Genomic DNA, 23,309 nt, shown 5'->3' with positions numbered 1-23,309 from the left:
AGGTGTCGGCGTGTGATAGGGTAACGGCGTTGTAAGAGAAAATAGTAATTACGATAGAATAGAAACGTGGGAATGGGTTTGTCGTGGTATCTACGGGCAACGTTGGATTGGATGCTTAACATGTGTCACTCCCTTACTTCTCAACTACCCCTCCCCTTTTCACGCTAACCTTACTTAACTAAACTCCTTTCTCTCTCTCTTTCTTTTTTTTGTTTTTTGGGGACAAAGGCATTACCATACGTATGTGGGCTGCCTCTATCTTTAAAACATCGTTTTGGAATTAAAAATTCAAATCTGTATATAGAGAGAGATCCTGAGAATATAATATAATATAATCTGCTATGTTTAATGTTTATCAAACAGTTCAATAAAGAGTCCTTTTTTTTTTTTGTTGACACTGAAAATAAAAGTAACGAGTATAACTGAGCTTGTACTACTGATGGAGGTTGGATTTCTCCCCCTCCCACAAAAAAAAAAAAAAAAAAAAAAAACTGATCTAATGGTATGACTAATTCATTATTAAACTTGCAAATACGCAATAATTGTAAGGGTAAAAGGTAAAACTCCCCTCGCTGCCCGCACTTGTAGCAAAGATAGAGAAGAGAGTTAAATATTTGAGGGTCACGTGTCAATCTGGAGAGTGGGACCCAAGTGTGTTGGGTAATGAAAGAGCTGGTGTGCTGTGTATGGCCTAAAGCAACAAAATAGAGTTGGAATCTTTGTCCCCCCTTCACTTCTTTTTTCTTTCTTTCTTTCTTTCTTTTTTTCTTTTAAAAAAATAATAATAACAATAATTTGTAGCCTCTTTTTCGCAACCCTGTTTCTTTGTAATGGTAATTCATGAAGACAATATAAATTAATTTTGTAATACAAAGAAAGGGGTAAATGTAATTTAGTTTAAATTGAATGGAATGAAGAATAGAGGATGTAGGGAACTAAAGAAAGAGAGGGGGGCTGTGAGCCTGTGGCTGTGCACATAAAGGGAGAAGCATAGGAGAGGATGGGAGGGCCCTTTGCCTTGAAGAAGGAAAAGGAAGGGGTCACGAGCTGAAACAACAAAGTAAGCGTACGGACGACTGCTCAATTGAGGATGACCATCATCATCATCATGCCTTGGGTGGGATCCACCCCACCCATCAATCTTTTATATATATATATATATACACATCTCTTTTTTATAAAAAAATAAAAATAAAGACCTCATCAATGTTAATATTTCACATACACCACATCCTAAACCTAAGCTTTATTAATAGATGTACATTTCACTTCATTCTAATTATAACTTTTTTATATACAAAAATTTAGTAAAAATCACAACACCATGACTTGTGCAAATTAAAAGAGAAGCTTAGTGGAGTAGGTAGTAACAAAACACATAAGCATATGCTTAAAAAACAAGACCTTAGTTAGTTAGTTAGTTATTGAATTAGGGTGAGCTGTGACTGTGAGCTTCCCAATGACAACAAATATAACCACAACGAAGTGGGCCCTGCCTCCTCTCTCCTCAACACTGCTATTTTGACTCCCAAACCACTTAAGTCAGTAAGTCACAATTCCACAACAATCTCCTGGCCTCTTTTGCTTTGCCTTCTTCTCTTTTATATTGGGTAGATAGATATTAGATTTCAGATATCCAGACCCATAAACCCTTAAACCCTCTCTCTCTCTCTCTCTCTTCTATGCGTCAGGCTAATAAAAGCTTCCCGGCACAGGCTTCAATTGGGCCTAGTGTAATGCAGATGCAGTTGATTAGTGTGGCGAAATCCACGGACTTCAAATCCAAAATTCAATTCAGTTTACCAACTTTATAAAAAAAAAAAAAGAAGATTCTTTAAGCATCAACCAATAGACCACCAACACGTGCTCCCACTCACCCATCCTAGTTAGCCTTTGAGCCTACTCAACTGTGGAACTTTTTAATTCGCTGTTACAATTTTTTTTCTCTTTTTTTCTATTCCCCATTTCTTTCTTTCTTTCTTTCTTTCTTTCTTTCTTTCTTTCCTTTCTTTCAGAAAAAATAGCCACATATAGGGGCAGGGAACACGTTGCATTTGGCTTTGGTTGGTACCCTACAGCCGCCCACCCCAACCAAGACCAACACATGAATCCTGAATCCCTTCCCCACCTCACCTCTTAAGTCTTTCCTTCTTTTTCTTTTTTAACAAAAATAAACAATCACTAAAGAAACTGAAATGGGTGAGGTCAAAGCTGGAGATCCACCCTCTTGTTAAGAAAAGCAACCATTGTCTACTTTTCAACAAAAATATATTCCAAACAAATGAGTCAACCGTGACTACAAATTAATCCTTCTCGTTCCCCAAGAGAAAACGAAATAAAGTTGAATAATGAAGAAAGGGGTCTGACAAAGTTTGGTTGGACCAAGGACCTTGTTTTGATGTGCCACGTAATTACACATTCCATTTCAATTCTCCACTACACTTGTTAGAAAACCATCATATTCATATTTGAAAATATAGTCTACCTTGTCTGATATTTTCAACCTCACTCTTACTTTATAACAAACGAAACACACCAGAAAGAAATAGCTTTGTCCAACCCGCCCTGTTTCATCTGTCATCCGTTGCCTCGCAAGTTTTACTGATTTGTGATTTTCACTGCTAAACATTACCATTTATTCACACAATGTCAATGGATATCTCCCTTCCCACCAAAAGCAACACTAGGTGACTTGGACCAAACATAAAACTTACTATCCCTATAAGAAAATCAACCACAACTCGACTAATTCCTAATACTAAACTAAACAAACAGAGCAGAAAACATAACTCCCCATAAATTTAAATTTCAACTTTGGAGGTTAAACCATCCTTTTCAATATCATATTATAGAGAAGGGAAGATATTACATATATATATACCCCACGTGTGAAATGATTGCACTGTCGATCACAATCATGGCTCCTTACCATACTCACATTTCACCCCTTCTGTGGCTCTAATAACACCTCTTTTGCCAACATCCAGCCATCTCCCTGTACTTTTTTTTCATTTTACATTAACAGTATACTATCATTTTTATGGAAAAATAATAAGAAGAAAGGCCTCCAATTGCATTGAACAATCTTAATCGTGAAATCTACAACACGCACAATGTAGTAACTGTTAATTAGAGCCTCAATTCAACAATCATAGTTGATCTCACCTCCTCTGCTGTTCTATCTACCAACCACATTACTATTAATTTGTGACTCTTTTCTTTATCCACAGAAAAAGAGGGAAAGAAACTTACTTTTCCCGTTGCTAAAATGACCAAACATTTCCCGTTCCGCTTCCCCACACAACATTCATCTCATCTCACTGTACTAACAAAATTACTATTATTTACAGCAAAACGATTTGCATTGAAAAAAATGCTCCTCTCTCTGTGATGTGGAATGATGACAAATATGATGTTCATGTTCATTTGTCTCGAACCTTAATAACCCGGTGGGTCACTCTTTCAACCATAAATATCAAAACATAATTATGATAGGATGGCATGGACCCCTCCTCATTTTCAGGCTTCAGCATGGCCAATGGACATTCTAACACAATACCAACAGTCTCATCTTTAATTCATATGTCGCACACACCTTACTCGTGCACATGGGAAACACATTCCCACAAAACTTCCCTGCCTTTTCCTTCCTAAACCCAAAACCTACTACTTAGAGCCAACTTTATTTGCTCACTTCCATGCCCTTGCGCACCATCTATTTTTATACTAGTATAGTATATACTACATTGATTAATTCACCCTGCTACTGCTACTACTGCTGCACTGCTATGCTAGGTAACTATTATAACTTAACAACTAACTAACTATCTTACTTAACATCTAACAATGAAATAGACTCATTCAACATCCGACAATCCACAAAATATCGATCAGTCCCATCACAACAAAGAAAAGAGAGTTTCATGCTTGATACACTCAAGTTATGGTTATGGCCCATTGATAGCGCAATACACTCTGAGCCTTCCTACCACCAACTTTGCATTTACACCGTCACCTTATCATCCCAACTATCTATACGTCTAACAACTCCTGACTTGTTCCTTTAACACACATCATCAACCCTGCTTCCTATATATCCTCCACATTTAATGTCATCATTGTTGTTTCACTTATCAACCACTAATCTGCATATAAATACCACAAAGGATCAACACATATGACCAATCGTCTCCCAAACCATCCCCAGAAGTAGAAGTAGTAAAACACATTATGCAATTAGTTTTGCATAGCTATCAGAGTTTTGAGTTGCGGGATCATAATTACTTTAGGATTGGCCCACAAGCTAAGTGGATTACAGCCAATAAATTAAAATGAACTCTCTAGGGATTATTTTGTTATGTTCTTTCCTTAGTACTCGCACAGCATGAAAGATTATTTAAGATATTTGAACAGAAAAGGAAACAATTCAAGGGCCAAGACCCAAGTAGAGGAAATGTCTTGAGAATAAAAAAGTATCAAATTAATAAACAATTAAAAGCAACGGAAAAAGAAAGCATGTGTTATGCTGTATATATTAACTAGAAGGGCTAATGGTGGAGGAGATAAATGTAGAGGGCTTCGTATATATTAATTTGCAAAGTAGGAAAGTCATAGAGCTGCCTTACCATGTTTTTCCAATCTCCCATTTGGATGAAGAAGCAAGATTTGGATTCCAATAGCGTCTTCTGTACAACTAACACCCCTCCTCCTCAACCTTGGGGAGGATTCTCATTTTTTCCTCTTAACATCCTGACTCGTCATACTGCCAGCAAAAGAAAATGTCTAAAACATTTTCATGGTAGTTAAGAAGAGTGAAAAGCGTTCCTCCATGTTGATATAAAAGTAATCCAACAGTGGTTGAGCGTTGTTTCCTCAACGTGGGATTGGGATTATAATTTGATCCCCAAGGATTTACAGTTCCTCACACCAATGAAACATGGTGCAAGTTTCATTTATTTTTATCCATTCTCTGTACATTTTCCCAAGCCCGTATTATTGACAGAATTTCCTGTTGCATTAAAAGATCTAAGTATTACTTGCTTTTAGTTTCCGATTTTAGACCAAGAACAGTTGAATGCTGTTTTATTCTATTTATGGAAAGGAGTCCGTGTTCAAGCAAACTATGAAAATTGAACGGAGTATCTTGCAGTTCCAAAAAACAAAAACAAGTTATAATAATTAAGCATGTTCACTCCAAAAATTATGAAAATAAAACTCAGCCCACGTATACTATACGTAGAATGTCATAAATAACCTTTGTTACTGATATACATTTGATACACCTTAATACTCTTTGATATAATTGATATTGATGTATAAGAAACTTTTTGATACTCTTTGTTGCACTGGATTCTTCTTCATACATTTAATATACTTTTGATGAACACTTGTTACACTCGATACCCTTGAAATGTAATATGTGATTTTACTCCAAAATAAATCATTTATTGAATGTTGATTATTGTAAGTTGTAAGACATTGTGTTGATGCATTTGAAATGTTGATTATCATTATATATAATTGTTTATACTTTCGTATATTGCCAATACACTTGAAATGTTACTTCAAGTATCTACCGATTGATGTTTGATACACTCTAGTATTTAAAATATTTATATGTTTATTGTTTGATTCACGATAACTTAACTTGTTGATGTAATTGACATACATTCACTATAATTTGTAGAGCTTCCTACACATCTATGATAATAGGTTTAATAAATTAGGCTTATAACACTCAACTTTTGGTTTTGCAAAAATTTCAAGACTTAAATCCAATCTAGATTTGAAAATAGAAAACTATAATCTTGTCATCACGTTGTGTTTTACTAATATGCGTAATTAGTTTGATACACTTAAATGTTTATCGAAAATCAATATACAATGATATTCTACTTTGATTCTCCTCAAACTAGAATGAAAAGAGAAGTCGGTGAAATTGTTCCTCACTCTTTTGGTAGGAAATTGTAGCTTTTGTTTGCTCTACTTTTCAAGAGGTATGCAATCTTGAAGTGAAATCAATGAAGGCATCTTCTTTGAAGAGAATTGTCAAACCCCCTCTTGGATGGTTGAATCCAAACTCTTCAGCTTTGTTGAGCAAACTTAGAAAGGAAGGATGGTCCAAGTATCTTGTAATTTCAATACAAAAAAAGTAGGCTATCAGTACTATTTTAAAAGAAGAACAAGTGTAAATTATTAGTTTAATATGTTAAAAAAGACACAAGCAAAGATGGTAATGTTTTCAAAATAATTTATCACGAAAAGAGATTGGAAGCAGCAAGTGCTTCTTGTAGTGTTCAGTGTAAAATGTAAACCCTTGTTTTGCATTGCTTTACGCCATTTCATCTCCTTGTGACGCTAACCTATTTAAAATTATAATTCCTCCTCCCCACCTTTTTGCATTGACAATCCTCGCTCTCTTCCCAACTGATCAAAATCACAAATTTCTATTTGATAGGAGCAATAACTTTTAGTTGGAGACCAAGCTTCTCCACAACAACCTGCCTTAATTCTCTCGACTTATTTAAGTGCTTCATTCACTCATATAAAAAGTAAGAATAATAATTATCCTTCACAAATCAAAACTAACGCCACTAACAAAGGGAACAAGGTGAAAGGCAAGTCAAGCCATATGCAAAGATTTCCCACTTTGACATTTGCATGCATAAATGACATATACGTCCGTACACAAGTGTAAAAATATCTCAGTCAAGGAAAAATATGAAAAAAAAAATGCAATTGCAATTGAACAGAAATGTAAATCAACCAAACCTCACTGGAGAAATTTAAGCAGTTGAATCCTAAAAGAAAAAAGCAAAAAGACAATAAATGAAGGGAAGGAAAAGGAGATAAAGATAGAGAATGATGAAAAGGAAAGAATTGCCTTTACCTTTGTGATAAGAAGAATGAGTTGATGGATGGAGAAAATAAGGATGCCATGGAAGGGAAGGAAGAGATAAAAGAAGAAAATGAGAAAAAAAAAAGGGAAAGAAGGTAAAATTAAAGAAGGGTAATTTCGCAAATCAACTTTTCTTTCAAATTTTTTTATCCCTCTACTTTTAGCCTATTTTTGACAATTTTTTTAAAAATAATAACCGATAAATAAAAAGAATATAGATGTTGCAGATTAACAGTCAAATACATTTTTGTAACAGATGTTGAGTGTTAAGAGTTAAATACATTTTTCTAACACTGTTTTTTAAGTTAGGTTGGGAGACATTTGTTTTAAGTGTACTTTTTTTCGAGTTACAAAGTTAAATGGGTAATTTGCATAATTTAGCCCATATATTATTTTTTTTTCTTTGGCAAGGATGAGCCACCGTGAGCATGGGACCCAGGGGAATCGGTGAAAGATAATCCACAAAGAGGTGTGTGGATGAGCTTGGGGTTGCGCCTTAGCCACTCCTCATCACAGTTTAGACGCAGCCTCACATACTTCTCCCCTGCCACCGCCGCTCGGAAGGAGCAGTTATTCGGTAACCATGGCTCACTCTGCATTATCTCGATATCCCACACTTTGCTTGCACCCCGATTCTACCTCAAATTCTAGATTCTTCTTATCCCCAACACCTATCAAGCTCATTAAATTTTCAAGAACGCTCAATCTTAATGTCTCTGCTGTAGCTACCGAACTTCCCATCGTCGACGGAGCAACAATTGCAGCCATCGGTGGCGGTTCGGTTGCCGCGCTGGCTGCCGTTCTATCTCTGACCGATCCGGAGAGACGCCGCCGCCTGCAGGCCGAAGAGGTGGGTGGTGGCGACAAGGATGTGGTGAAGGAATACTTTAACAATTCGGGGTTTCAGAGGTGGAAGAAAATTTATGGAGAGACGGATGATGTGAACCGGGTGCAACGAGACATTAGGTTGGGTCACTCCAAGACGGTGGAGAATGTGATGGCGATGTTGAAAGACGAGGGCTCACTGAGAGGAGTAACAGTGTGCGATGCCGGCTGTGGAACCGGTAGCTTATCTATTCCGCTAGCCAAGGAAGGCGCGATGGTCTTCGCTAGCGATATTTCTGCTGCTATGGTCGCGGAGGCCGAAAACAAGGTGCGCACTTCCTTTCTCTCAGTCATACTCATAATACTAATGTACTGATTTGATTGAATTGTATATGATGTGGATCCAATTATTGGGTATGTGATTCCAGGCAAAAGAAGAGGTTGTGGGAGGCGTGGTGCCAAAATTTGAAGTGAAAGATTTGGAGAGCTTGGAAGGGAAATATGATACGGTGGTATGTCTAGATGTTTTAATACACTACCCCCAGAACAAGGCAGACGGAATGATTGCGCACCTTGCATCCCTAGCGGAAAAGCGTTTAATCATTAGCTTTGCGCCAAAAACATTTTACTACGATTTGTTGAAGAGGGTGGGAGAGTTGTTCCCCGGACCTTCAAAGGCAACTAGGGCATATCTGCACTCTGAGGCCGACGTCGAGACTGCATTGCGGAGGGCTGGCTGGAAAATAAGGAAGAGAGGTCTAATCTCTACCCAGTTTTACTTTGCCACATTGGTTGAGGCAGTTCCTGCTTGACACTTCACACCTGTCTTTCGTTGCGTTTCATTTCACTTTTGACACTTCCTCTACCCGCCCTCCTTCTGTATTCCAGTGTTTTTACTTACAATGCTTCCTAAGTAGAGTGTCAACATTATCTTATGTATGCTAATGGATTCCACTTTATATTAATCTAAACTCCGATGCTTAAGTTCTCTTTTTTAAGAAAGAGGATTACGAGCCAAAACATCCCTTCGAGGAGGTTGGACCTGGACCTAGTGGGAAACATTCTACCATTTTTCATTTCAATTTCTTCTTTTTTACGTGTAATCAATTCAACAAAATTAACCAATCCCTTTCTTCTTTTTCAAATGGGCAAAAGGCAAAATCTGGTGGAAAATCCACTCCACAACCACGTACTTCTAGGCCGATTTCTTCTTCAGTAATCTTGGGCCTTGAAGTTTAAGAGGGTAAAATGGGCCAACAACATTAAACACGCGTGCCCCCTCCCTTATCCTACCTTTCGGCTTATTTAAAGCCTTTTTATTGCCCTGTAATCAGAACTAAGCATTCAATTTTTTTATTTTCATTTTCTACTCAAATCACCCTCGATTACGTTCTTACTCTCTAAAAATCAATATAAGTTCTCTCAAATTTCTTTCAAGAATTACTATCTTAAGTATATTTGGTTAGGGTATATGGGTAAAAATTTATAATATAATTTTATAAGAAAATTTTAATTTTCCAACCATTAAATTCAAGGTAAAAAAAACTAGTTTATTTCAATCTTGAAGTTAACATATGACCATGATCTTTCTCAAATTAGTTGAAGTGATGAAATTTTATTTCAAAACATCATAAAATAATATCACACATCATGTTATAGACAATATTAAATTTATTTAATAAATAACGTATTTTACAAGATTTAATGAAATCATATATCAGTATCTCTAAAATTGATGATATTATAAAAATTCATAACAATGTGTATTCTATATAATAATAAACTAGTTTGTATAAAGTAAAAAATAATATTTTGTGTATCTAAATAGAAGCATGCAAAAAGAAAAAGAAAATCGATACCTTAAACAAAGAGTATAATGTATGCGTTTCAAACAAATGCACTCGAAACTCCCCGTTGGACTTAAAAATTAAATTCGGTTTCTTTCTAAAAAAAATAAAATAAAAATCAAATAGGGAAATAGTGTAGAAGGGGTGGCGGGAAACGAGTAGGGCTAACAGAGAGGAATCGCAATGACCCAGCCGGTGAAGAAACCCGAAGTGGAGGAACTTTGCTTTGCCCACTCGCCTGAAATCACTACGGAAGACCTAACTCCAGATGAATGCAATAGCACCGTCGAAGACCAAGAGGCGACACTCATTGCTCTAGTCGAGCATCGTACTCGTGAAGTCCACCATCTCCAGCAGCGCATTTCCTACTACACTCGTCAGGTTTTCACTTCTTGTTCCTCTACCTTTCCCTGTCAATTCTCCTACTCCTATTACCCTTCATCTTTTTTTATTAATTATTATCATTATACCTGACTGGCAACAATGTCAACTCCCACGCACTACCTCGTCTCTTATCACCGCATTTCTTTCAATCTATGCTGGACTGGTTCCTTTTTATCAACCACGTATTAGAAATGTTATTTTCGTATTTGTGTATTCATATTACTTGCTTGAAGTCAGGAATTGAATGTCTTTTAATTTTAGGGCACGTAGAACAAGCTTTATGTCAGGTCTTGAGAAATATTTTGAAAAAAGTAGTATCACTTCATATGCACTTGCAAAACTTCTGCAGCTAGAGGAAGCAGAGAAGCGGTTACAGGAATCTGAATCTTTGTTGGCTCGCTCTCAAGGTCCGCGTTATACTTTGCCATCAAGAAGTTCTCAGGATTGTGGATTCGAATGTGTGGAGGCTGAGCCTACATCAACCTCTCCTATTCATGGCAATGGGGGTTGTTATATACTCTGCCTAGTTAGTTTACGCTGTCTTCTACTATTGCTACTTTTTTAACTATCTCTGATCTCCTATTTTGAATACTGTCAGATTTGGAAGCGAAACCACTTCTTGGTTCCAGTCACAACCCTTCAATTCCCAATCGCTCTAATCTTGCCACTACAGGTGAACAAGAAAAACCTTGTATGGTCACTATTGGGAGAGTTGATGATCAGAGTGATATGAAAAGAAGAAAGTTTGGTAACGCTTTAACCCTCTGTTTAAGTGCTATCGTTTTTCATGACACTTCATTAGTTTCAGATGATGTACTGTACTACATCTTAGGTCCTCCCATGTTTGCACTCATGATGCCTGCATTGTGTATTTCAGAACAAAAAGATCACAAGGAACTGATTTCATTAGTACGTAGTAGCTCTTCCTCATTGACTGCCCAACTGGATGCTAGTTATTATTTTACTAGTCAGCACAAGAGAAAACTGAGAAGCCTTGCTCCAGGTCCAGTCAATGACCAACTTTTTGTTACTAGGTAAACGATAGTTATATTTAAAGACATATAAATGTAGAACATCTGAAAGAATGCACAGAATACAAATGAACATACATATAACAGAACAGGAATATTTATACAAACAAAATATTATGTATGGCCCAAGTTCGGGAAGTATTTCCTAATGTCACCTTAATGGCATTTCTATCAACTGGTTTTTTTTCTCTTGTTAAGAAGCCCCTGCTATTTCTATATGTATAATGTAGAAGATGGTACACAGTGACCAAACAATCTAACAAGTGCTTGATGTTGGGACTTGCGTAGTGCTTTGGATGGAATGATCAACCTGTGGCAAATTCAGTCGAAGGGGTAAGTCTTGCTCCATCATTTTTTGACTTGTGTTTAACTTAATCCAAACAGAATATTGTGACTATAATAACCTTTGTTTTAATCTTCAAATGTAGCAATTTAGCTTTCCTTTATAGAATATTAGAATTTAATCTTGAAATATGTGAATGCTCAAATATTTTAAATGTTTTATTTTACAACATTTGTTAATTAATTATGGTTATTTAGATTGGACAGGAAGTAATGGTAAATCTTTGTGCATGTATTTTACAAGATAGGTTAAACCGATTGACTGTGCCCTTGAGCTTTAAACAATTGGTTTAACTGTTACAACTCTAATATTATGGAAAAGTACATGTTTGGTTCTCCAGTACTAACGCTATGACTAATTTCCGTTAATGATATTAGTTGTTAAGGAAAAAGGCTAATGGAAATATGCTATAAATCTACAATCCAGTCTTTCTTACCTATCCAAAAGTTGCATAATGTCAGTTCTTTTTAGAATAATATAGTTGATAAATATAATATGATGGGTTTTGATCACATTTTATTTAATTAGGATAAAATACCTTCTTAGTCCTTGAGGTTTGGACAATAGGTCAATTTAGTCTACTATCAAGTTCCCAATGTTTATGAGATAGTTCATTTAGTCCATATATTACTAGTGTGATGTTTCTTTTGGTGGTTTTTAAGATACAAAGCCCACATTGGAGTTGAAGGTTATTTTATTGTCCCCTGCTTCTCTTGTTTTCATTTTTCAGGTCTTTTGCTTCTCTTCTTTGTGCTACAAACTGTCTGTCTCAAAAGCAGAGGAGATGGCCTGAAGGTATAGCTTGGCACCCGGGTGGAAACAACCTTTTTTCTGTGTACAACGCTGATGGTGGAGATTCTCAAATATCGGTCTTGAATTTCAATAGGACTAAAGAGGTAAGTTGTATGCTGATTATTCTATTTCATGCTTGGTTCCATGTGATACAAATTATTGGCACTACAAAGTATGACGTACCTTCAAAACATTTTATTCTATAACATAAGAGTTTGAGGCTTTTCTATGCGTATATCTATTGACAGAAGGCAAGTGTTACTTTCTTAGAGGATAAGCCTCATGTTAAAGGCATTATCAATGACATTAGTTTCTTGCCTTGGGATTCTGTTCCGTTCATTACCGGTGGCAGTGATCATGCTGTCGTTTTATGGAATATGAGAGATAAATACAACACGTGGAAACCAGAGCTGTTGCACAGGAATCTGCACTCTTCTGCTGTCATGGGTGTCTCTGGGATGCAGATGAAGCAAATCGTACTTTCTGCAGGTTCAGACAAGAGACTCCTTGGTTTTGATGTTCAAGTAGGAAGCACACTCTTCAAGCATCAACTAGAGAGTAAATGTATGAGCGTGTTGCCTAATCCATGTGACTTTAACCTGTTCATGGTCCAGACAGGGTGAGAAACACCTTATTTAAAATAAGATTTTTAGTTACGTTTTCTGCAATTGTCTTCAATATTTAGAAGTATGTGCATTGCTTTTTTCGAAATGTGCTTTCTAAATGCAAATACATTTTCAATTGATAAATTTGATTTCCAAAGGAGAAACAAGCAAAATGTCAATATTCAACTAATAGAAATTGACACGCCATAATGAAGTACTTTCCCTAAATGGAACTTGTTTTTAAATGCATAGATTTGGACCCCTGGAGGGTCTGCTTATGTATGAGACATTGGTCTGTAAAACATTCAAGGGTGCTTTTACTGTCTTATATGCAGGAGTCCAGAAAATCAACTTAGATTATTTGACATTAGATTGGAACAGAAAGAAGTCCACAGTTTTGGGTGGAAGCAAGAAAACAGTGAATCCCAATCAGCTTTGATAAAGCAGTCATGGTCACCAAATGGATTACACTTAACGTCTGGTTCATCAGATCCTGTAATTCATGTTTTTGACATCAGGTATAATTCTCACATGCCATCTCAATCACTTAAAGCTCATCAGAAGCGCGTCTTCAAAGCTGTTTGGCTCCGTTCTCTTCCTTTTCTTGTTTCCATTTCATCTGATTTGAACATTGGACTGCACAAAATGGTCTAGATATTCAATGTGCAAGTTATTAATGCTGCATGCTAACTGCCATAAGAGGGCCATATCATGTTGATGGACGTTTTGGCACTTTCCCTAAACAACTTATCAAGAAGTGATTTAGATACAGTGGATCAAAGGATAGAAGCAAAAAATGGGCTTGAGTTGTTGTCTGGAGGAGTGCAATGGATAGCAATGTGGTTGTGAAGACTTGACGAAGCTTTGGCTTGTTATTTGGTAAGTTTGCGGGAATATATGTAGAAAATTTGTTGATTTTGTTGCCCTACATGTATTTTAAAGGAATTGCAAATTTGTGCTGGTGCCTTCCTGCCATTTGAAACTTATGTAGCACGATCTGACTAGTTGCTATTGAAGGAGAAAATTTCCAAATTGTAAGAGGGATCAAATCACTTATTTGTGCAGTCTTCGCCATTCCAGTTAAGTGAAAAGAATGAGCAGCTGTGCGATGGTGCACTAAGTTAAAAACTTTCGTTTTGCAGTAATGGTTCATGCCAATGCTATGGATATGTCCATTCAATGGTTGGTGTTTATTCCACAGGAACAAAAGTTTACTCGAGTGATTATTGGCTTAGATGTGCCAGGAACCCTTTTCTGTTCTGGAGAATATAATAGGTGATACCGTGTCTTCTATTCTTATGTTGGGTAAAAGAATTGAAAGGAATATCGGAGACAAAAATAAAAAAGGTCAATAACTACAAAAATTAAAGTTGTAAAATAAAGTCGATACAAAAATAAAAAATGTCAATAGCTAACGAAGAGGTCATGAGTTTGACATATTGTGGTCATTTATCTACGAATTAATTTTTTTAAATATTTTTAGTAGCAATAAAATTAAATATAAAATTTATTTTTTATTGCAATTTTACTTTCAATTGTGTATAAATATTTAAGTATATGTGATATATTTTATAGGTTAGTTTTCATAAATATAACAAAACAACAAAATTTTACAGTTCAGGTATGTAATAAAATAAAAAAATCCAAAATATTTTCGTAAATTCCAGGTTTGCTCTTGAATATTGCGGACCATATTTCACTTTTTCTCTTTTAGAATTTCTTGCTTCGATTTTTCACTTCTTCAAATCCCTACTTGGTAAACGTTCTTCATCATCTCTTATATATTTCCTCTTCTAGACCTAAACGATCGTGTACTAAGATCTAAACGGTTCAAGATCGTATACCAGTTATGTAATTATGTAATTATGTAATTATGGAAGTTGTTTTTTGTAATTATGTAATTATGGGCTCAAACTCAAGGCTTAATTGTGTAATTATGGAAGTTGTTTTTTGTTTGTTTTGTTATGATTGTTTTCCCCATTTGGATCGTTATTTATATCATTTGATTTTTCAACGGTGGCATATGATTTTATAAAAAAAGATTTTTTTTTAATATAATTTTGATATGGGTATATCTTAATCACATATTAATTCATCTGTGAATTAACAAAATCATCCATTTCATAAATTTTGAGGTTCTAACTATATGTGAATGCTAACACATGAAATCCATCAACGAAATTAGAGGACCACTAGAAAAGCAGTTCTAAAAAAGGAACAAATGTCATGAATGTTAAAAGTATTCAAGTAAGAATAAAATATTTTGTAAAATAAACCAACCAAACACAAGTGTGTAAAAAGTTTTTTGCTTTTATTTTTTTATTTTAAATTTATTGTTTTAACAAATGAGAAAGCCATAACAAAATCTATATATAGAGAGAGAGGATAGGTTGGTAAGGGAAAAGGGGCACCCCGGAGAAGGTATATCAAGGAAAGGGAAAAATTAAAAGTGGATCCGAAGCGAGGGAAGAGAGCACTTTGTTCCGATGAATCGGAGGAAGAAAATCCGTTCCCGATCTACTCAGCTAGATCTGAATATGACACGTCGGCGATGGTATCTGCGTTAACTCAAGTGATAACGAGTGGGAGTGGGAGTGGCAGTGGGAGTAGCAGAAGCCTATCAGTAGTAGAAGAACCTGCAGCATCAGCGCGGGGAGATAATGAAGAAGGAGTGAAAAGGGAAAGCCGACATTATCGAGGAGTAAGGCAGAGACCGTGGGGAAAATGGGCTGCTGAGATTCGTGATCCAAAAAAGGCAGCAAGAGTGTGGTTGGGCACCTTTGACACTGCCGAGGCTGCGGCACTTGCTTACGATGAAGCTGCCCTCAGATTTAAGGGCACAAAAGCCAAGCTTAACTTCCCTGAGAGACTTACCACCCCACCATCATACCCCTATGCCCCCTATCATCATCAGGATGATTACCAAAACCACCGCTTTTAGTTTAATTTAATTACTTATTGTTAATCTTGTTTTTAGTTCACTTACCTAGCTAGCTGCCACTATATATCTTTAATTACTTTTCACGTTCTATATATATTTTGATTTTTCTCAGCAACTACTTATAAAATTATGATTATATATGCACATCCCAGTTGTAACATTCACATAAGGCGTTTTGCATACTTATATACGTCCCCAGCTACTGCACACGTCTCATCTAATTACATTACTTTTATATACTCTAAGGATCGAGTATCTTCATTAATTAGGCTAGGCTAATTGCGCATGCAGCAAGTTTGATTATATTACTCACACTTATGTAATAACAATTAAATTTAACTCCAAAATGAATTGGAGGGTTAGGGTTAGAGAGATATATATACACAGATCAGTTATACTCAAACACACATAGTAGAAGTGGATGCCGAGGCACCTCCATCTCTCATGGTATAATTAATCAACTCTTCCTAATTTCTTATGGGTAATTGATTAGGAAGTGAATGGGAGGTGGTGCGTGCGGGGCGGTGTGGTTCCAATTCCAACAATAAAGAGTCATCGAATTCGGCTGATAACTAATGATGACAATTGACAACGCGGTTTACTTTGATCTTAACCGCCGCTTTCAGACCCAACTCAAATCCTTTTCCCTTTGTCTTTCCATGCACACCCTGCACTACCATATCATTAAGTTGCTTCATACCAACTTTTTGAATACTGACCAAATGCATGTGGAAGTTAGGTAAATGAGAGGTCCTGACACGAAATGGTAGCTACCGTTGTGTAGATTCAATTTAAATAGATGATTGGATGGTGCCTTTTTATTTGCTTCAATTTTTTTTTAAAAAAAGAAGGCGTCCAACACAAATGGTGTTTAATTTCTTGACTCTGCTCTTTCGGCTCCTCCCCATAATTGTCAACGTTTACGGCCCCATACACCATCACTTTCCACATATATATCTCTCCCCACGTTCAAACTAGCTTCAGATCAAAACAAACAAATTTTATGTATATATATATATATATATATATGTATTTCAAAGTTTTAGTTTTTCTTTCATTTTTAGATTTCAAAAACAAAATTTGTTTTAAATATGAAGCTAGAATATGAAATCTTTGTTATATTTTATAAATTTTGTTTTCTTTTGTTATACTCTTTTGACTTAGCCTACATTTGCTTTAATCCTCAAACAACTCATAAAATAAAATTACTACATTTGCTTTAATCCTCCAATAATACACAGCTCTTCCTATTTCTAACCATCCTATCCTCCATTGTTTCTCCCACACCCCTATACCTCCATCACTAATTTTATTGTACATGGGTCTTTCTTCACCTACAATGTCAGCAATTTTGTCATGATCATCAGATTCATCACCTCATCCTCTTCATATCCCTACAAGTCTATACCCTCTTCCCTACTGCAGTCCAATTTTTCATCTCACCCGACTATTCAATTGTAACAACTCGTATTTTTCAATTCAACGATATTAACGAAAATGTGGATAAAATAACCAAAATTGGGAAGAAAAAAAACCTCGCCTAAACCACAGGCCAAAATTCAATATCCAAACATAAAGTACTTAACCTATCTGAAGTAGAAATAGCTAAGACCATCAACTAATAACATCTACACCTATCAATGACTCCACGGAAGTCTATACTGCTAATTAGGTACTAATTGTCATGAGCAATGCCATGGACAATGAATTAATGGGAGAATTACAATGTCAAAACACACTCCAAATTTCATTAATTGAAACAAATACTAATTACAATAATTAATACCCAAAATTCCAATACACAAACTTGATTTTATTTTAACACGGGCTTGATTTTAATTTTTTTAGCTTTACCACATATACTAATGCCTATATCTACGGCAAAGTCTGCCATTAATAATAGACTTGTTGTTAGTGAATATAAGTTTTGGTTGATTTGTGGATTCGGATGTTGGTCGAATCTTTATAATATTTTGATTGGAAATATTTTTAAACGTTGCAAAATAAGGTTAAAATGTTGCAAAAGTAGCAAAATTTAAAACTAATTGCAAGTATAACAAGATTTATTTTAGTCTAAGTAAAAAAAAAACCATTAAAAACACCAAAAATATGTTTGAGGCACTAAATTCTCAATTTTATAGAAAATTATCATTGATACCATACTATCATCATCAATATTCTATCAAATAAATACATCAGTTTATCGGTGATAGTAAAGTATTGTTGGTTTATATACCGTCATTACTAATTTACCACTATCATCAATATTTTTGTATCACAGACAATTATTGACATAACATTATCAATAATATACTTTTCAATTATTGACATAACATTATCAATAATATACTTTTCTAAGTGATAAAATTTTATCAATGATAGAATTAAAGCTTATCATTGAAAATATATCAGTGTAGTTCATGATTTTTTTTCTCTAAATGATAAAAATTGTTTAGTAATAGTTCAAGCCTACAAGTGATACACTTTTATCGCTGATCAACCTATATTGATGATGAAAATATGCATATCCTTGAAAACATATTAGCATGATTCACAACTTTTGTTTAGTTTTGATAATTCGTATAAATTAATTGTTAATGCTTTTATCAATGATAAACTTTTGTAATCAATAAACTTCCATCAATGATACAACCATATCATAAAAATATATTTAAAGTGATTTCCTTTTATTTTTGTGTTGTTCATTAGAGTCTATCAATGATATGTTTTCATTACCAGTATATATTTGAAGAAAGTTGAATTTATATTTATGAAAAGTAAGAAAATACATAGTTTCAATGTTATTTTTTTTGAGGTTGTTGATTAGTACTCTACTATCTATCGATGATATGTTTCTATTAGTGATAGAGTAGAAGAAAGTCTAATATATTTTCATGAAAAGTGATAAAATGTATGGGTTTTTTTTTTTCCTTTTTTGTTGTTTATAGTCTATCAACGATGAGTTTTGATTAGTGGTACACTTGAAGAAAGTTGATTTTATTTTCATTAGAAATAAGAAAATATATAGTTTCAATTATGTTTTTGTTGTGTAGTTTGATGGCCTAGCTCCCATGATAGGTTTTGGTTAGACATAAAGAAAGATGAATTTATTTTCATGAAAAGTAAGAAAATGTATAGTTTCATTATTGTTTTTGGCTTATTAAAGTTTATCGATGATAGGTTTAATTTTTATCATTGATAGATTTCGAGAAAGTTGAATTCTCATATAAAGTAAGCATAATACGTATATAATTGTAGTTATTTTAGTGTACTTGTTAATTAGTGTCTATCGACGCTACGTTTCTAACCTTGATATACTTGAAAAATGAATTGAATATATTTTCATGAAAAATAAACAAAGGTATAGTTTAATTATTGTTTTTCTAGTGTTGTTGATTTAAATCTATTGATGATAGGTTTTCATAGACTTGAAGAAAGGTAGTTTCATTATTGTTGTTTTTCTTTATGTGTGGACTAGAGGTAAAACTTTTATCACTAAATATACTTAAAAGAAAAGTTAAATTTATTTTTCAACAAAATATATAAGTTTCTAATCGTTTTGTTTTTGCTTTGATTTTTTTCCGTAAAAACACTCATATTATTGGTAATGTTTAGTGTAACTAACTATATAAATATTTATATGAACAACGGATTGGATTTGGCGACGATGAATTCATTTTAATTTGAATGATAAATCAATGAAATTTTGCTAATTAGAAGGTTGTGGCTTAAATCTAAACTTACATACTTCCTATATGAAGATATTCGACTTGAAATTCCACGTTGATTATATCAAGAGTCTAAACTCGTAAGTTGATTCCACCGGTTAGATTTGTTGTTGCTTTAGTTAAAAATTCTATTAGTTTTGATAAGTTTCCAATATTCTCTAGGATAGAACCTAAAAATTCATTTGTCAAGAAATCCAAACTTTCAATTTCGTCATTTCTTACAAATTCCACCATGTTCCCGTAAATCGATCACATGAGCAGAGAAGGAGAGAAATGTTGGAGAGGATGTATGAAGTGAGTAAGAGGAGAGAATTCCAACAAATATATATGATGAGTGTCGGATAAGAGGATGGCCATAATTAAAATCAAGGCTATTTTTTAAATAAACAAAAAAAAAAAAGAAAAAACCAAAAAATTGGATAAATGTTGCTATATTTACAATTAATTCTTCTACAATACTACTCATTACAATTACACTTAAAACAAGGGTATTTTAGAAATATACAAAATAAAAAAATTACTATATTTATGAATTGTTTTAAAAGTTGCTATAACCTTAATATTTTATGCCAAAAGGTTATCCATTCTATTTTTTTTAAAAAAAACAAATATGCATATTAGAAGTTATGGCAAAAAAAAAAGATATCAATTACATTAGAAATGTTTAAAAAAAAAAAAAAAGGGAAGGGGAAAAGTTAAATCCATAAAATTAAGATGTTTGAATTGAGTTAGTTACCGTCTTAAAAGAAAATTCAAGTTTTCCTTCTCTATTAATTTAATTGTATAATAGATATTTCATAATATTACCCTTCAATTATTTGTATAAATTAGCATCAGACTACGTATTGGTTCATAACTTAAACCTCAAACCTAGTGAAAAAGCCTTAAAGAATGAGAGGAAAGAGAAGAAGAGAAGAAACAGCAATACATATATATATATATATATATAGCAATAATAACTAATTTTAAGGGTTTAGAATGTTGTTATATCATTCATCAGAAAATTTACTGGTTGCAACACCCTAAATTAAAAGCTCACAAAACAATCTAATATATTGGTAAATGATTGATCCATTAATAATTGAAATTGCAAATAAATCATAGAAGAAGTGCAAATATAACCATTTAGTGATTAAGTTCAACGTTAGTGATTAACCATTTAAATGTTAGTGATTAAGATTCATTACCATTTATCTATCAATAAAATAAAATTATAATTAGATTTTCATAGGATATTGGTAGGTGTGGACTAAGTTCAACGGGACAATTGTCTTTTTTTCTTCTTTTTGAAAAAATGACGACAGACTTCTAGGTATTATTTCTAAGCCGAAATTGAAGTTAAATTTTATGGAGAGGCAGCATGGGATCTACACATTATTAAATTATATATGAATATATGATCTCAAAAGAGAAGGTGGCATTGCATTCCATATTCGAATAAGGACCTAGTTTCCTCACAGTGCGCAAGCTATCATCTCTCGATTCTTGACAAGAGAGACTGAAATTAAAAAGGCAAGTGAGCGGAGGCAGTGGAGGTGGAGGCCGTCGAACCATTGCGCTCTGCGTGGCAGAGTTGGCGGAGTTTGGTAGGCACATACCAGATGGCAAGGCGTGGATGTGCATTGAAAATGGCATCGATGTCCCAACCTTGGGTACCTGCTATGGTCACCAGAGGCTTATAGCATGCCTGTCGCCAAGCTCCCACATTTTCGCCTCTCTCTTTGAAAACGCTCCTCAATGCGTTCGACGCCTCCTCGTCCAGACAATGCAGTGCATAGCAATGCACGTAGTGTCTCATTTTCGGCTTATTTATGTAACTTGCACCCGCCTTCTTTGCATATCTAAACACCTGGTTCGTCACCTGCCCGATTGTATACACACAACCCAAGATTTACAATTTAACAAACAATTCAAAGCTTCAAAACGAAATACCAACGCAGATTATTATTATCATCATCCTCGTCATCACTCTCCTTGTCAGTTAATTAACCACTATCCAATCGCCATCTTTGACTGCCCCCTCAGCGTATCATACAGTACGAAATCATCACAAAAGATAACTGCACAGTCCACGTTTCGACACACTCATCTCTCCCCTTCACTGCACATCACTTGTCACGCTTTCTACTTTTTGTTTAGACCATACGGGCCCCCTCCTTCACTTCCCTTCATTCCTCCATTGTATTGCCCATTTACATTATAGCTCATTAAAATCCCATAAGCTCAAAATGATATCTATTTAAGAATAGACTATTTAGAATTAGAGTAACGACCAAGATCATGTTTTGAACCGCAGATTGGGTGAGGTGCTCAAGTTGATTATGGCAAGGAAAGGAAAGGCAGTCCCCCCAATAGAGGAAAGAAAAAAAAAAAAAAGAATACCTTAGTGGGGCATTTTTCTCCTCTTTCCTTGGCAATGTTCTGGACTTGGATCAAAAATTCACGACACTGTTCATAGAGGTGAAAAAGATAGTCGAGGCCGTTTTTCTTTCCTCGTGCAACCTCCCCTGGCTCGGTTACGATGAATGGATGCTCCCGCTGTCTCTCGCTGACTTCCATATTCTCCTCCTCGTCCCCAGCTCCCTCATTTTCATCGTTATCCTCCTCCATCGCTATCACCTGCTTCTTTTTTGATCCATTTCTCCTACGCTGCTTCTTCCTCATCTCAGCGGCTACAACTGCCTCCCACGCTCCTCCTCCTCCCCCGCTCCCCACCGCCTCTTTCTCCTGCTGCACCGGCTCTTCCGATAGCCCTGTTATTGTTATTACACGTCTAGTCATGCTTTATCACCTAAATGCTTCCATGTATTAAAATGTTCGACGCGAAAAAGAAGGGGAGAGCCAAACAATCCGGATATAGAAAAGGAAGGGAAAATTAGACGTATCTGACCTTCCTGAGAGAGGGCATCGAGAACGACGTTAGTAGTGGTATCGTTGGACAAGAGGTGACGGCGTCTGGAGGATTCAATCTCGTCATCTAGACGTCTGCGTTCGGCTCGTACAGCAGCCTTAATTCCGTACCTTTCACCCACTAGAAGGTCCCAGCGGAAAATGTGAGAGAGGCTGTTCATCATGTCCTCCAACTCTTCGTCTTTCATGTCCACGAGGGTGCTGACGGTGAATCCGAGTTCTGCAATTTTAGCGGCAGTGTAGTACCTGATTCCGTAAGCCTGAAACAAATCCTCCAGGCCTCCCAATCCCAACTCCCTCGGCCGCAGCGAGTAGGGGGGCAGTGGTGCTGGGAGGGGTGCGCCGCTGCCGCCTCCCACCATTTCTCGAGGCTCCCATTTGAACAAAGTGGCGGAGAGGGTTTCTGGATCCATTTGAGGAATTGGATATGTAGTGCTGGTGCTGGTGCTGGTGCTGGTGCTGGTGCTGGTGTTGGTGCGGTGCTATGTGTTTGTGTGTGCGTAGGGTACGCAACTAGAAACAACGCAACCTGTCGCTCTTTTTCCGACCTTCCTTTGCTTCGGTCTGGGGTCGCAAATCTCAGGAGACAAGAGGCCACAGAGAGAAAGAAAACAAGAGCAAGGGGTGGTTGGGAAGAGATCTGTTGCACCCTATAAAGGCAACCCTTCACCAAATTACGGGAAATGCCCTCACCTCAACCTCATAGTCTTGTCCACAGAAACTTGCCAACTTTCTTCCACAGCGTTTGCGTAACTAACTAGGTGGCGCTGGCTCAGCGTATGTCAATACAAAAATATGGGCAGTAAAGCCTGCAAGGTGGTGACTCTCTTCAAGTACCAACTTAACCCTATTCCTATCACGAGCTTGCTTTGTTAATGCATGTGTTTGAATCCAATTGAGAGACTACCAGTACTTGTTTAATCACTAATTATACATATAATTCTTAATTCCCACCCGGACCCATCTTCATCTGCTTAGTCCGGAAGGGTCATCTTGGTCATTTGC

At 35.6% G+C, this 23,309-nt stretch overlaps 4 protein-coding genes and 1 long non-coding RNA gene across 5 annotated transcripts; 3 read left to right on the top strand and 2 right to left on the bottom strand.

Annotated features, from left to right (window-relative positions):
- Window positions 1–5,792: 5,792 nt before the first annotated feature.
- On the bottom strand, window positions 5,793–7,127 carry LOC116404997. Its single transcript, XR_004218046.1, has 2 exons — window positions 6,890–7,127; window positions 5,793–6,800 (listed from the first exon to the last, which is right to left on the bottom strand). It is a non-coding gene; the product is annotated as an uncharacterized LOC116404997 (long non-coding RNA).
- A 166-nt stretch (window positions 7,128–7,293) lies between these two features.
- On the top strand, window positions 7,294–8,805 carry LOC101206600 (magnesium protoporphyrin IX methyltransferase, chloroplastic). The gene is made up of 2 exons (XM_004137971.3): window positions 7,294–8,051; window positions 8,152–8,805. Exons 1-2 carry the CDS (start codon window positions 7,482–7,484, stop codon window positions 8,533–8,535), a joined length of 954 nt encoding a protein of 317 aa, XP_004138019.1. The 5' UTR covers window positions 7,294–7,481; the 3' UTR covers window positions 8,536–8,805.
- Window positions 8,806–9,680: 875 nt separating this feature from the next.
- LOC101206361 lies at window positions 9,681–13,959 on the top strand. The gene is made up of 8 exons (XM_011650411.2): window positions 9,681–9,951; window positions 10,304–10,460; window positions 10,553–10,702; window positions 10,832–10,988; window positions 11,274–11,318; window positions 12,059–12,224; window positions 12,369–12,739; window positions 13,061–13,959. Exons 1-8 carry the CDS (start codon window positions 9,754–9,756, stop codon window positions 13,377–13,379), a joined length of 1,563 nt encoding a protein of 520 aa, XP_011648713.1. The 5' UTR covers window positions 9,681–9,753; the 3' UTR covers window positions 13,380–13,959.
- Window positions 13,960–15,134: 1,175 nt separating this feature from the next.
- Window positions 15,135–15,835, top strand: LOC101206124 (ethylene-responsive transcription factor ERF115). The gene has a single exon (XM_004137969.3). The coding sequence runs from the start codon at window positions 15,277–15,279 to the stop codon at window positions 15,664–15,666; it is 390 nt and encodes a 129-aa protein (XP_004138017.1). The 5' UTR covers window positions 15,135–15,276; the 3' UTR covers window positions 15,667–15,835.
- Window positions 15,836–20,769: 4,934 nt separating this feature from the next.
- CFL (floricaula/leafy homolog) lies at window positions 20,770–22,717 on the bottom strand. The gene is given in 3 exon segments (NM_001305737.1): window positions 20,770–21,255; window positions 21,777–22,147; window positions 22,285–22,717. Coding segments are annotated over 3 exon segments (1,161 nt in total). The 3' UTR covers window positions 20,770–20,898.
- Between the last annotated feature and the right edge of the window lie 592 nt (window positions 22,718–23,309).

This window comes from Cucumis sativus, chromosome 1, assembly GCF_000004075.3.
Source record: "Cucumis sativus cultivar 9930 chromosome 1, Cucumber_9930_V3, whole genome shotgun sequence".
Classification (NCBI taxonomy): Eukaryota; Viridiplantae; Streptophyta; class Magnoliopsida; order Cucurbitales; family Cucurbitaceae; genus Cucumis; species Cucumis sativus.
The sequence above is the reverse complement of the archived record's forward strand: the minus strand, read 5'-3'. Positions and strand labels throughout refer to the sequence as shown.

What these genes read in the sequence shown, in the direction of transcription:
- LOC101206124 (XM_004137969.3), top strand. Translation starts at nt 15,277, where the DNA reads ATGGTATCTGCGTTAACTCAAGTGATAACGAGTGGGAGTGGGAGTGGC.
- LOC101206600 (XM_004137971.3), top strand. Translation starts at nt 7,482, where the DNA reads ATGGCTCACTCTGCATTATCTCGATATCCCACACTTTGCTTGCACCCC. An exon ending in TCGCGGAGGCCGAAAACAAG is followed by an intron (nt 8,052 to 8,151) that starts GTGCGCACTTCC and finishes ATGTGATTCCAG; the next exon opens with GCAAAAGAAGAGGTTGTGGG.
- LOC101206361 (XM_011650411.2), top strand. Translation starts at nt 9,754, where the DNA reads ATGACCCAGCCGGTGAAGAAACCCGAAGTGGAGGAACTTTGCTTTGCC. An exon ending in TTTCCTACTACACTCGTCAG is followed by an intron (nt 9,952 to 10,303) that starts GTTTTCACTTCT and finishes AAACTTCTGCAG; the next exon opens with CTAGAGGAAGCAGAGAAGCG. An exon ending in CTGTTCATGGTCCAGACAGG is followed by an intron (nt 12,740 to 13,060) that starts GTGAGAAACACC and finishes TCTTATATGCAG; the next exon opens with GAGTCCAGAAAATCAACTTA.